The 14,181-nt window shown below is 65.2% G+C and overlaps 1 protein-coding gene across 4 annotated transcripts in view; it reads right to left on the reverse strand.

The window, feature by feature from the left end:
* The window catches only part of SLC12A7 (solute carrier family 12 member 7), a 71,801-nt gene extending 58,109 nt beyond the window's left edge, over window positions 1-13,692 (reverse strand). For 3 of the 4 annotated variants that reach the window (XM_032415351.1, XM_032415349.1, XM_032415348.1), the window contains exon 1: window positions 13,463-13,692. In XM_032415351.1, the coding sequence (XP_032271242.1) occupies window positions 13,463-13,652 (190 nt within the window). In that variant the 5' untranslated portion in view covers window positions 13,653-13,692. Of the gene's footprint in view, window positions 1-10,259; window positions 10,469-13,462 lie in introns of those variants that run through there. The other variant, XM_032415354.1, reaches the window with a different exon arrangement.
* Window positions 13,693-14,181: the final 489 nt, after the last annotated feature.

A 14,181-nucleotide genomic window follows, 5' to 3' on the forward strand; every position in this document is an offset into this window, starting at 1 on the left:
CACAGACTTAGGAGCCTGCCCGGCTTCCCTGGGGCGCGGGTCGAGGCCCGTGCAGGCCCGTGTTCTGCGGCCCGTCCGTGCAGATGCGCGTGGGGCAGGCAGGGCCGGCCATGTTGGTTCTGCAGGGGACCCCACTGCGGGGTCCTGTGGGGTCTGCGAGGGAGGGGCTCTGGTGGAGTGGGGCACGGGGGTCCCCGTGGCCACGGCGGCAGAGGCACTTGCTCCGGCGCTTCCCAGGAGGCTGGAGAGCGGCCTGCACTTCGGGGTCAGGTCCCGGCCTCCACAGGCCCCTCCAGCAGCCCTCGGCCCGCTCTCTTCACCGGCCACTTGCTCCAGGACACAGCCGTCACCTCCCTGCTGGGGTCCAGCCTCGCCCTCCAGGGACTGCCGGCTGAGGCCCCGCGAAGCCCGAGAGAAGGTGCCTCCAGGGGGCTCGGCGCTCGGGAGGATTGCCCGGCTCCCGGGCTGAGGGTGGGTGCTCCGGGCCGGGCTGGGGGCTGCTCGCCCTCGGCTCCCCTCCACCCTGAGATGCAGACAGTGGGGCCGAACCCAGGCCCCAGAGAAGCAGCACCTGCGGAGCCCCTGTGCCGGCCACGAAGATGCCACGGACTGGGGCATGCTGAGGGTCCGGGAAGGGAGGGCCAGGACTTTCTTCTGCTCTCCTTCTGCACCCGCATCCCCAGCGCCCAGGAGCATTCCAGAAGCAGCTCCCAGGTGAACCCAGACAGCCCTCCAGCACCACTGAGAGCCTGGACCAGAGCCCTGGGGCAGCAGTAACCCAGAGCCACAGACCGCGAGGCCGGCTCTCAGGGCCCTGGGGCCACACGTCCGACAGCCAGGTGTCGCAGGGCCCATTCCCTCGGGAGGCCGCAGGGGACGGTCCCTCCTGCCTCTGCCTGGTGGCCCGGCACTCCGACCTCCGTCTCCTCCTCAGGTGGCCTCTCCCTGGTGCGTCTGCGTCTTCCTCTGGGTCTCTTTTAAGGATGTTGGTTGTTGGACTCGGGACCACCGGATAACCCGGGATGACCTCTCACCCCCATGTCCCTAACCTAATCCCATTTGCAAGGACACTTTTCCCAAATCAGGTCCCATTTACAGGAGTCAGGAGTTAGGATGTGGACATATCTTTTGGGGGCCACCATTCAGCCCACCTCCAGCCTCAAAACTAATGCAAGATAAGGCCCAAACCTGGAAGTACTTGGTTCGCAGGGAGGGGGCTCGAGGAGGGTCATTCCCCAAAGCTCCTCTGCAGCCTTGTGCACACAGTGGGACCATCTCGGACTGTGGGACGGGCTGGCAAACCCCGGTTGCCACTATCTCACCCAGAATGCTGGGCTTTCTGCCACATCCTCACAGTTCTGGTCATAAAACACGTGTCCTCAAGGGAGCAGCTCCCAGGCAGGAGATCCACTGTGCCCTGTCCCTAGTGGGCCCCCACCCACCGTCTGGCCTTTCAAAGGGGGACAGCTGAGGTCCCCAGTTTGGAAGGGCTGCTGGGGTGGAGGGGCTCAGGCCACAGCAGGTGCATTCTGGGACCCCCGGTGGTCCTGCAAGCCAGGCTCCATCCTCTCCCTCTGGGCCAGTCCTGTCTCCCACTCACAGTCCACAGGCAGGAGCGGAACGGGGGGCCTTCCTGGGCCTCAGCAGGAGGCTGGCAAGGCTTCCCATGGAGGGGAGCCGGGACGGTGACCCATGGGCCCACACACAGAGCGGGGGCTGAAGGCAGCACACAGGGAGGCAGTAGGGGGCAGGGCAGGAAGGCAACCTCATTCTCAGGAGGTCCCAGCCCCCAGCCGAGAGCGGGCGACAGCGAGGCCCAGCCCAGCCTGAAAGAGGTGGTCCCCGGAAGGTGGGCACAGATGAGAGGGGGGCTCAGCAAACCCCAACAGTCCTCGGCAGGCATCCACTCAGCCCCCTGCCCACGGCAGACAGCATGGCCTTGCTTGGCCCCTCGGGCAGCCGTTTCTGCAACCCTGCCCCCTCCCACCAGCAGGCCTGCTTGCCTTTGGGGGGTGGGGTCCTGTGAGCCCCCTTCCTGCTCTGTCCTAGGGCGCATCTCATTCCTACCCTCTGGAACACCTGGGTGGGCTCTGAAGCATCCAGAGCGAATTCTCCATGTCCCTAAAGCAGTTTCTGACGCATATGACTCGGGTCACCAGTCCCAGGAAGGGCTCAGCGGAGAAGACCTCTGGCCGCAGGTGCTGGGCGTGGCAGAATATGCCCTCCGCCTCCCAGGACGTCGCTGAGTCCCCGCACGTCCAAGGCATGGGACAGGCTTAACGCCAGAGGAGCAGTTTCGGGCCAGGGTGCTCCGGGGGGGGAGGGTGGTGGCCAAGGGGCTCCCTGCTTCTCTGCATCGGTCAGCACCCCGAAGGAGCCACCCTCAGCAGACCCTCGGGAAACACAGCTCTCGACCAGGGCCTGGCCGTGTGGACCAGGGGCCCAGGTCTGTAGCTGGCTGGCGAGCTCCCAGGGGTCCCTCGGCCCAGGCCGGATTCACGGGTGGCTCAGAACCCTGCAGAGAGGTGTGTGCATGGGAGCAGGTCCATACTTCCTACGGGCCAATGTGGGGGGCCTTGTCCACGGGAGGCTGGGACGTGACCTTGTGATGGGGGGCCTTGTCCACGGGAGGCTGGGACGTGACCTCTAGGGGGACACCCAAACCCACAGGACCCTATAGCCCCCACCCTGGGGTAGGGAGCCACAGGCCTGTGTGAGTTCAGGCAGGCTGCTGTCCAGAGGAGGCAGCCCCTGATCTTGGCCAGTTTTCCCCAGGGGGTGGCATGGGGCAGGGTGGGGGGCCCTGGAGTCTCCGACGGGTGATGCTGACCACTGATCTGCATCCCCAGGCAGCTCTGTGTCTGGCCATCCCTCAGGTCACCAGCGTCCCCAGGCCTGGTGGGCACAGGTGCGTGGGATGGAGGTGGGCTGCCGGCATCAGCTGCTCCCCTCAAGCCCCTCGCAGCAGCCCCCCGGGGAGGCGGGCAGGGGATGACCAGTGTGCCTGATACCCCGGCGGAGCTGGCCCACGCCGCTCGGCTCTGTGGTCTAGCGGGACAAGAGCTCTCAGGTCTCCAGGCAACAAGAGGCAGCGAGGAGGCGCCGGGGCCCTGGGGAGGGCTCAGGTGGCCATCGGGGGGAGGGGGAGGGGAGCCCGATGCAGGCGGAGCAGGGCGGGAGCTTGGCCCAGGTGAGGCAGGGTCCCTGCGCGGGCTCTGATGGGCTCAGTGGCCTCATGGTGGACAACGGGAGGCTGCTCGGGAGCTCCGTGGCGGAGGAGGCTGAGCCGACTCAGCCCCCCCTGGGGGGACGGGGGAGGGGGCGTGCACTGGCTACCAGAGCCCACGGCTTATCTTAGCTGCGGTGGCAGAACGGGCAGCCCCGGCTGGGGGCACAGACAACCCTCCTGCGTGGTCTCACGTCCTGGAGGCTGTTACTCCCAAGGCCTCTGTCCGTGGCCTGTGTCCTCACGTGGTCGCCCCTCCGTGGCTCTGTTCATCACCTCTTTAAAGACCATCTCCAAGTGCAGTCACACTCTGAGATGCCGGGGCCAGGACCCCCAGCGCCGTCAGCCGACTGGGCCGCCCCACCTCCCTGCGCCCCTGCTCACGGGCCGTGGCCTGGAGTGCAAGCTCCCGGAGCTGCAGGCTTGGGCACGTGCTCCCCTCTGCCCCAGCACCAGGCCCACGCTGTGCAATTCAGCAGCCACCAAGCACAGGCAGTTGGTTGAGTTTAAATTCGAACTAGTTAAAAATTCAAAATATTTAAATCCAGTTCTTAGTTGCACCAGCCACATTCCACGAGCTCCACGGCCACCCGTGGCTGGCGGCTGCCATAGGGGATAGCACGAGTGTGTGGGACCGCTCAGGCCCCAAGGACGGAGGAATGAGTGAGCCAGGGAATGACTGAAGGAAGGAACGGGGCTCTGGTGCCACGTGGTGGGGGGGGCAAGGAGCTTTGTTCTGAGTCTGTTATTTGGGTGCCGTGGCGCGACCACGCGAGTCCTGCTGGAGCATGAAGGAGTCGTGGGCTGCGTCACCCTGGAAAGACCGCCGCTCCCCGCGCCCGAAAGGAGGCACTGCCCAGGCACATGAGCGTGCCCGCCGTGTCCCTGCCGAGCCGCACCTGTCCCAGCCTGCCAGCCCCTGGGCCCTGCTGGCCACCCGAGCACGGGTCACCCCACGCCGCCGGCCTGAGCGGCCTCCACACCCTCCCCAGGCAGGGACGACCCCACAGGGAGACGGAAGTCACCGCCGTCTCCAGCTCCGTCTCCCCCCCCCCGCCCCGAGCTCACAGCCCACAGCACCGCGTGCCCCACACGGACCACCGACCCGGAGGGTTACCACGGCCCCCCCACGCCCCCAACTCTTCCGGCGGCTCCTGCTCGTTGGGCTACGTGTGCAGAGTTCAGAACACATAAAAGCACACGGACAACGGAAGCCTAAAACGGACCTCAGCCGGCCCATTCTCCACTTCCGTGCGCGAGCTCGGCGAGGCCAGGGACGGGGCGGAGGAAGGCACCGATGCGGGGTGGGGGTGCGGTCAGGAGACAGCCGCGTGTGCCCCGGAAGTGACTTCTGGAAGGCAGAGTCTCCCGCAGCCCGGGAAGGTGAGCCTTTGGAGCTCCAGAACATTCCATGGCATTCCTCTCAAATGAAAACAGGAGACGCTTTGAGTTAAGTAGCCTATGTGAACTCCGTCGATTTTCTGGGGTTCTCCCTAACATCCAGAGGCCTGCTTTTCCACGGACGGTGCCCTGACTGCTCCCTGAGCTCAGGCAGTCCGCACACCACTGTCCTCACAGAGGGCGTCCGAAAAGGCCCGCCAGCCTCCACCGAGGGCAGTCGAGGGGTGCGGGCAGCGGCAGAGGGAGATGCCCGGTCCCACCCGCCCCACGTCTCCTTGGCCCCCAGGCTGGCGCAGGGGCATCTTCAGCCACCTGGACCCTGCGACCCACTGGCGTCACCTATTCCAACCCGACTTTAAATGGCCTCCCAGCCAGACCTTCCCTGGGCCAGCCTGCCTGGGTCTGAGCATCAGTGTCCCAGGGATTGAATGGGAGAGAGAGGTGTGTCCAGCCCCGACCGCGCCAGGGTGGAGGGCAGGCCGACTGCCCGTGGGCACCCGCCAAATGTCGCCCAGGGAGCAGACGCCACAGCCCCGCACTGTCGATTAAGTGCAAAAGCTCACCACCCAGTGTATGACGGGTCACGGGGTGGGGGGTGGGGCAAATAACTCCCGACGGAGACACGCGGCAAGTTGCAGCAACGGTGTTTCAGAAGTGCCCATCTGAGTAAACAGGAAAAACAGGCCCTGGGTCCCAGCCTCCCACCTGCCGCCCTTCCCTGCGATCTCAGGCAGCCTGGCAGCCACCCCCGGGCCGTGTCTCGTCTCTGAGCCTCTGAAGGTAACAGACTTTCCAAGCTTGTGAACGAATACTAAAGCATCCGTTCAGCCCTGACACAGAGTCCACGAGACTAGCATCAGCCACATTCATGACCGGCCAGGGATGCCCAGCCCCACCACCGCCAGGGCGCACCTGCCATGGCCACGGGCGAGCCCCGCTCCCACGCAGCCCCGCTCTGCTGCGTCCCTGGCGGCCACAGGTCTCAGCCAGCGGCGGGGGACACGTGGGAGCACCCCTCTGCAGGGTCATGGTGTGGGAAGCCGGTCCCTCCCTAACAGCGGCCGCTGAGATGTGAACACGGGTGTGTTTCTCCACGGGAACAGCCCTGAAAGGAGTAGCCGGCAGCACAGGCTTTGGAGAAAACCTAAAACACCCAGAAGGACTGGCGACCAAACAGCCAGCTTTGCCGTGGACTCATCGAAAGCGAGAAGCCTTACTGCCTCGAGCTTTGTGTTCTGTTGGTTTTCTAACACCGTCCTCTAAAAGCCAGAGCCAGAAATAAAAAGAATAAAGGCATTTTTATTCAGAAAAAGCATTTCCAATACATTAAGAGGTAAAGTTGGAAAGAGCAGGTACACCACGAGGATGCAGCCACGTGACTGTGGACACGCAGAGACAGCCCGGAAGAGGTTTTTTCACAGGGACTACTTCTGAGCACATTTTCTTTCCATTATTGTGACGGTTCACTATGCCTGTCAGCTTGCCTGGGCCTCTCTGCCCAGGTACGAGGTCACACATTATTCCGGGTGTTTCTGTGAAGATGCTTTTGGATGAGATTAACACTGAAAGTGAGGAGCTCTGAATCCTCCCTGACACAGGTGGGCCCCGTCCAATCAGTTGACGGCCAGAACAGGGGCTGACCTCCCCAGGCGGGAAGGAACCCTGGCAGAACAGGGGCTGACCTCCCCAGGCGGGAAGGAACCCTGCCGGCAGGCGGCCCGTGGGCACTGCAGCCTTCCCCGCGTCTCCTGCCTGCCGGCCCACCCTGCAGACTTTGGACACACTAAGCCACAGCTGCATGAACTACTCCAATCCTTGGAATCTCTCTCTCTCCACGCACACATCCTGCTGGCTCCGCTTCTCTGGGGCCCCCGAATACAACGCTGTCCACATTTTCTCAGGTGAGCATCATGGCTCCATCACGGCCTCCAGGGAACTTCTCCCAGCACCCGATGCCCTGAGGCACCCACTCTGCCCACTGGGGGTGGCACCAGGCCCAGGGCTGCGGCAGAAGGAAGGGCTCAGGCTCCCTGTGCCCAGCGAGGACTGGGGGCCACGTGGGCCTGAGAGGGAGAGAGAGAGAGGGCAAGCAGGGGCACCGGGCGCAAGAGGGAGAGGGAGAATCCCAAGCAGGCTTCACACCCAGCGCGGAGCCCTACACGGGGCTTGACCCCACGACCCTGAGGTCATGACCTGAGCCGAAATCAAGAGTCGGACGCTTGACCAACGGAGCCTCCCAGGTGCCCAGCCTGACTCTTGATGACATCATGCAGGAGCAGTCTCCACAGGGGTGGGAGGTGGGGGAACGGCTCTGCGGGCGGGAGGGACTCACACGCCGCACGCACCCACCCCTGCCTGTGGCTGAGACACGGCCGGACAACCCAGGGGGCCATCTGGGGCCGCTGCCGGTCTCAGCCCCTGTGCAGGGCTCAGGTCCCTCCAGGGGCAGGAAGCTGGGTCCCCACCCCCCACTCCCCAAGGCCAACTGAGGCGAAGAGCCCCTCTGTGCTGCATCTGGAAGGTAGAAGTGCAGCCCGCAGCGCTGTGCCCATCTCTAGGGACCCGCCAGCACGCCGAGCAAAGGGCAGACCCCGCAGCCCCTGGTGAGGGAGGACCCGTCGGCTGGCGGGGCCACCCCAGTGCCCTGCACCTGCCCTTCCTTCCGACTGGAGAACTCTGCCTCCTGCTCCGCGGTGAGGGGGCCCACGGGCCCAGCGGCCAGGACAGGCTGTCCCCAGGGTGTCCAGGGAGAAGGGGCCTTCCTGGCTGGGTGACTGAGGCCTAGGGCTCCTTCTTGGTCCCTGGAGAAGCAGGCTCAGGGGGACAGGGTGAGAAGGGGTCTCCCAGGCCTGCAGCCGCGCCCAAGCCCCTCCCCGACCCCAGCACCGCGAGCCCGCCACCCCTCTCCTGCTCCAGGACCAGCCCGGAAAGGCCGCACCGGGGGCTGCTTGAAGCAGGAAGGTCCCTGGACAAAAACAGCTCCTGCAAAGGGCCTGAACTCGCACCTTGCAGAGAGTAATTTAGATGAAAAGGACCCCAGCGAGAGCCCTGCCGGGGAGCACGGATTTAATCAAAGTGACCTCCACCTCCTCCTCCGGAAAACCAGACAGCGGCTCGCCTACCTGCCGGAAGCAGAGGGTCGGGGAGGGGACGAATTCGGTTTCCTCTCACCCCCTCTCCTGTTCGCTTTTTTGATTGTGGCAAAATAGATCTGACCTAAAACTTGAAGCTTTCAGCCATTCTGTATACAGTGGCACTCAGCACGTGCACAGCGTTGTGCGGCCATCCCCGCCTCCCCTCTCTGAACGTCTGTCCTCATGAAACCCTCTCTCCCAGCCTGCCTGGAGCCCCCGCGCCCTCCCCTGTGTCTCTGTGGACGGGACTCCTCCAGGGGCCTCCGGTGAGGGACGCCGTGTCCCCCGTGACGGCTCTGTCTCACTGAGCAGTGTCCTCAAGCCCGTCTCTGCTGTAACAGGTGTCAGGACGTCCAGCCCTCCTTTGCAAGGTGGGACAATACTCCAGCGCATGGCAGGACCACGTCTTCTGTCCACCTTTCTGCCACACACACCCCCACATTTGTACGGTAGCCAACATCCGTGGACACACATCTGGGACCCCCAGCCCGAGCCCACGTTCGCACAGTGCAGCCCTTGCTCACGGGGCCAGAGGCCCAGGTGGGAGGAGGCGCGTGCAGGGCCGCCGGGGGCCCCGGGCAGGCACTGCGCACAGGGCTCCCGCCGGGATCCTGGGCCTGCCCACGCGCAGCCCCCGTGGGGTAAGGACGGCAGTGTGGCCAGTGGAACACAGACTTACCATGTCATTTTGATGTTTAATGGGCGTTGGTGCCTCCAAAACCACGACACCGCCCCATGGAAAGGACACCAGATGGAGCAGAAGTAGCAAGGAGGGAGTGAGGGGCGCACGCTCAAGTGTTTTCGTCAGCGAGCTAGAAACCACGAAGGGAGAGCTCCCCGGGAGGGTGCTCTGGACAGAGCTGCTCCGTGAGAACCAACACGAGCGCTGCACCCCATGAAATATTTAAGTAAAAAGAGAACAGAGCCTGCCCAGCAGGGTGGCGGGTTCTCTGACTCCAGAGCTGGGCAGCCCACACCCTGGACTCGGGCTCAGGCCTTCCTGGGCAGCCAGGAGCGGTGCTGAGCCTCCTACCCGACGAGAAAGCACCAACACCGGCCAGGGAACCGGGACTTGCCCCTGACACGCACCTGGAGCAGAAACCTATGACCCACTTGTGAAGTCGCACGAAGTGCAGACGCACAGTCCGGGTGGGGGGGGGCTCTCCCGGGGTTCACAGACTGCGCGGAGGGCCCAGCCCAGATGGTGAGCGGGGAGCCCGTTCCCCGGGGACAGCAGTGTGGGGGGCCAGCCGCATGCCGGACGACGGCTCCCTGCCTCGTCCCGTTCCCGGGTTCCCAGGTCCCGGCTCTTGAGGGAGCGTCCCCCTTCAGACACACGATGCCCCTCTGGCCGGGGCAGGTTCTCAGGCTCGGTGGCCGACCCTCACCTCCCCCTCCAGCAGCGAAGAGCCAAACATGGGGTCACACCCCGACACGGACAAGAGACACTCACAGGCACATGTATGTGGACACAGACACACAAAGACGCACGTGCAAACACACTTGAATGTTCTGAACAACAGGCCTGCGTGACCAGCCCCCCAGGTGTCATCTGAGCCTCTGTGGGACTCTGAGGACCCCCCCGACGGCGCCTTCAGAGAAACAGAAAGTCGACCTTGCAACAGGGGCTGGAAACGGGCCTCCACCCCAGGGCAGGGCGGAAACCAGGAGCCGCGTGAGGGTCCACCTGACTCAGCGAGGGGCTGCCCCGGCCTCCCCAGGAGCACGGCTCAGAGCGCCCGCGGAGACAGCGGGGGCCGGAGGCCCTGTCTCAGGGTCAGGCCTCTGTCTGATACCCCCCAGCCTGCGGACCCGCCCAGACCTGAGACTGGGAGGGGGCTGAGGGGAGTTGGGCCTCTGGGGAGCCGAGCTCCGAGGAGTGTGGTCCTGCGTCGCAGGGGCAGGTGGGTGGCTGTGGCCGCAGGGCAGCGTCCTTTCAGGCCAAGGCTCCCTCTGTCCCTGCCCTTCCTGCGGGGCGGGTGGGGTAGGTCCTCCGCGTCTTGACTCCGGATCTGGGGCCCCCGCTGTGATCCCACAAAGGAACGGCACTGGCAGCTGGCACCAGCGCTTTCCTGGGAAGCTGGGGGGGGGCAGCCCCAGTTCAGCCACCTCACCTCTGGCACCTCCCAAAGTGGTGGTGCTACGGCAGCCCATCCCGGCCCAGTTGCACGCTGCCGAGCTCGTCTCCCTCCTGCCCGGAGCATGCAGACCCGCGGTGCAGCCAGGCAGGGCAGGCAGGTGGCCTGGGGACAGCACCCCCGCCTCCTGGGGTGAAGAAGCCTCCCCTCCCTCCCAGCACAAACCCTGCCACCCTCGACGAAGGAATGGGACTCGGCACAGAGCGCGCAGCAGCCCGGTGTGTGCCAAGGAAACGCGGCTCCCAGGGACACGAGGACGGGGGCGCCGGGAGCTGGGATCACGTCCGGTCCCTCGGCAGAGAGAAGGGACACCCCACTCGAGGTGCCCGTTACGCACAAACGCACAGCAAGCAGACTCACGGGAGGGGAGCTGGTCGAAGGGCAAAGTCGGATGCTCAGCCTGGCCGATTCGGAGCCGGCGGGGTCCTGACACAGCGTGAGGCGCCTCTGTGCGAGAAGGCTGCGCGTCGTCCCGGGTTCGAAAGCCCCCCCATTCATACACAGAAGCGGGAGGGCAATGCAGGGCGGGTGCCCACCGCACAAAGGCACGCCACAGAACCCGAGTTGCTTTTTAAACTTGGTGCACGTTGTCGGGCGCCTGGGTGGCTCAGTTGGTTAAGCAACTGCCTTCGGCTCAGGTCATGATCCCGGAGTCCTGGGATCAAGTCCCGCATCGGGCTCCCTGCTCAGCAGGGAGTCTGCTTCTCCCTCTCCCGCTCCCCCCTCTTGTGCTCTCTCTCTCTCTCAAATAAATAAATAAAATCTTTAAAAAATAAAAAATTAAAAAAAAAAAAAACTTGGTGCACGTTGTCTTATCGGCAGCGTCTCGTCAAATAATCGGTCTTTTGTTCTCGGCAGCGGGCAGGGCACACAATCCGCTGATTGATCCCTGGCTGGAGCCGCGCCCCTGTAACTGCCGCCCCACTGGAGCCCCATTGTGTATGGGCAACCACGTCAGCCAGGGGCAAGAGCACAGCGTGGCCCCGGCTCAGAACCGTCCCACAGCCGAGGGCTGGGGCGGCCGGATGGGGGGAGGGCAGGGAGGGAGGTCTGACCTCCTGGACCACAGGCCCAAGAGAAGAGGTGAAGGTGGAAGTGGGGCACTGTAGGGTTTCCCTGGCCCCAAACAGCCCCCTGTCTCCCATCTACCACTCGAAGACTCTGGGGCCATGCCCTTCTCCCTCGTCAGCATGAGGATGAACATATCAGGAGCTCGGAGGGCAGAGGACAAGCTGAGACCTGAGCGTGTCTCCCGGCACCAGACCCTTTCCCCAGGGGCACAGGCCAGCATGCTGGGGGCCCAGGACAAGCGGGGCAGAGAGGGCCAGGAGGGGGGACGAGGCTCGAGGAGGACCTGGAGGGTCAGTCCCAGGGAGCCGGGACCTGCACACTGCTGGGCGAACAGCTCCATGCCAGGACAGGGCCCACTGAGAGTCCATGTTCCTGCCAAGAGGCAAGGCCACGGCCTCTGAGGCCCCAGTTCCTGGGGGGAAGACCATGGCAGGGCCAGCAAGCCCAGGCTGGGGCCTTGGGGCCCCCCGGGACGGGGAGTGGAGAGGCCGCTCTCTCCCTGCTGCGGGCCACGCGTGAGGACCACCTGCCTCAGCCGGGGGCTCTTTTCTCACCCACGGTCTCCCAGAAGTCTCTGTTGACCCCTTTCGTCAAAGCGATTTCCCTCAGGGATTACATATTAAAAAAAAAAAAAAAAAAGCAATTTCCCTCAGAACACAGGAGCCGGCAGTCCCAGAAATAATTAGTTGTTCTGACTCATACAAATCGATTAACAGCAGAATCATTGCTCGCAGAGCAAACAAGAGGAGGCTGCTCCCGGGTAAGCAGGGGCAGCGGGAGGAGGGTGCCCCTCTGCCTTGCCCGCGGCCACTACCCCTCCTGGAGTGCAAACAATGGCCCCCAAGGTTAAGAGGGCGATGGGCAGGGAGCAAGACCCGAGAACCATGGGGCGCCTGGGTGGCTCAGTTGGTTGAGCGACTGCCTTCGGCTCAGGTCATGATCCTGGAGTCCCGGGATCGAGTCCCGCATCGGGCTCCCTGCTCGGCAGCGAGTCTGCTTCTCCCTCTGACCCTCCCCCCTCTCATGTGCTCTCTCTCATTCTCTCTCTCTCAAATAAATAAATAAAATCTTTAAAAAAAAAAAAAAAAGACCCGAGAACCGGCTGCCCCCAGGTGACAGGTGTCATGGCCACACCTGACCTAGGCTCAGAGCGGAACCCATGGACACACACCCCAGTGCCCACCACGTGTCTGGACCAATGCCGTCCTTGAGAAAGGGCACGTGCACGTGTGTGCTTGTGCTCATGAGCACACGCACCCAGCGCCACAGAACGCCCGGGCTTGTGAGGGAGGCACGGCTGAGAGTTCATCTCCGTGTTAGAGAATTTCCCGAGTAAGTCAACAAAGGCCTTGTCGGAAAGAATCCAAAACCCCTGGCACTCTCAACTCTCACCGCGTGCACTGCGCCCCCTACATTGGGGGGGGCAGACTGAGGCCCCTCTGTCCAGAGACCCACCTCCGCCCGCTGACCTGCAGGAAACGCCTGGGCTCCTGAAAAGCTGCAGGTTGTTCAGGCATCAGCCCAGAGGTGGGGGCTCTGGCTCCCAAAGGGGCCAGCAAATCACAGACCAAGGGCAGCCACAGGACCATCTGCCCCCAGGAGCGGCCTGAGGCTAGAGGGCAAGGGCCTCTCAGAATCCAGTCAGACGCAGAGCTGCTGGGAACCCGCCTTCCTGTCCTCCTGTTTGCACCCTCCCCCACCCAGGGCTGTGGGGCGCCGGCCTGTGCGAGGGGCCGTGGTCCATGCAGCAGCCCCCCAGCACACCCGGTCAGGGCGGAGATCACCCAGGTGCCCGCCTGCACTTCTCAGGGCCTTCCGACCACAGTGCTCAAAGCCAAAGGAAGGTCGCTAGTAGAAGTTTGATGATTAAAGGCGAGGGGGTGGGGAGTCCACTGGCGGCACAAACCAAGTGACTGACCAGAGCGCTGTCCAGGCCCGGCGGGCCTCGCTGACCGCTGGGTGTCTTCACCCAGACAGGAGGAACGGCAGCCTTGCCGCCTGGGCTCTGAGCACCCACCACTCTGCGCACTTGCACCCTGACTTGCCCTGCACGCCCGGCGCTCCAGGGGCGGTGAGGTCAGAGGGTGCCCGGGAGTTTTCATAAGGGCCCGGGGACTCGCATCCCCCTCCAGGGCGCAGGACAGGGCAGAAAGCGGGGGCGTCGGGGCCGAGCCCGCGGTCCCCAGAGGAGCCCGCAGGGCATGCGACACACCAGCTCACCCCCGCGCTGACGACGCAGCCACCGCGGCCGTCCCCGAGGCCAGCGCCCGGGCAGCGCTCCCGCCGGCCCCGTCTGCGACCCTCCCGGTGCGCGCCCGCCGGCCCCGTCTGCGACCCTCCCGGTGCGCGCCCGCCGGCCCCGTCTGCGACCCTCCCGGTGCGCGCCCGCCGGCCCCGTCTGCGACCCTCCCGGTGCGCGCCCGCCCGGCTCCGCCGCGCAGACGGGGTGCCCGCGCGCCCTCGATGGGCGTCCCCGCGTGGCCCGCACCTACCGTAGCGGCTCGGCTCGCGGCAGTAGCGCAGGATGGGCAGCGCGTCCACCCTCGGCGTCTCGGGGGCGGCCGCGGGGTCGCGATCCGGGGCCCGGCCGGGGCTGGGGAACTGGCTGCCGCCGCCCTCGGGCCTGGGCCCCGCGTCCTCCGCCCCGCTCGCCGCGGGGGTCACCACGAAGCGCTGGGACATGATGGCCGGAGCGCCAGCCCCAGCCTCCAGGTCCCCGGCCGCCGCCGAAGCTGCGGGGCTGAGCCGGGCCGGTGCGGCCGAGGGCGGGGCCCAGGTCTGCGCCGGGAGGGCGGGGGCGGGGCGGGGGCGGGGCTGGCGCGGGGGCAGAGCCCGTCTCAGGGACCCAGCGCTGCAAGGATCCGGGAGGGGGCCATGGCGCGGGGAGAGGGGACCCGACGGGGAGCGCGGAGGGGGCGGCCAGGACAAGTAGGAGCGGGGCTGGGGACGCAGTCACTCGGGAAAGGGGCACATTCCCTCCGTGAGGCGCGGAAGCCTCCATTTCCCAGCCAGAGTGTCCCTTCAGAACAGCAGAGCCTTGGGGGATCTCGCTGCAAGACCTTGGAGACACCCCTCCCCCAACCCAGGCAGCAGGGGTCAGTGCCAGGGCCTGGGACAAGCCTGCCAGCGGATGCTGGAGACCTCTCTGGTCTGGGACAGCGACCACCCCCAGCGGCAGAATGGCAGCCAGGGACCAGTCACAAGGAGGTCC

Source organism: Phoca vitulina, unplaced genomic scaffold, assembly GCF_004348235.1.
Source record: "Phoca vitulina isolate PV1807 unplaced genomic scaffold, GSC_HSeal_1.0 scaffold17, whole genome shotgun sequence".
Taxonomy (NCBI): domain Eukaryota; kingdom Metazoa; phylum Chordata; class Mammalia; order Carnivora; family Phocidae; genus Phoca; species Phoca vitulina.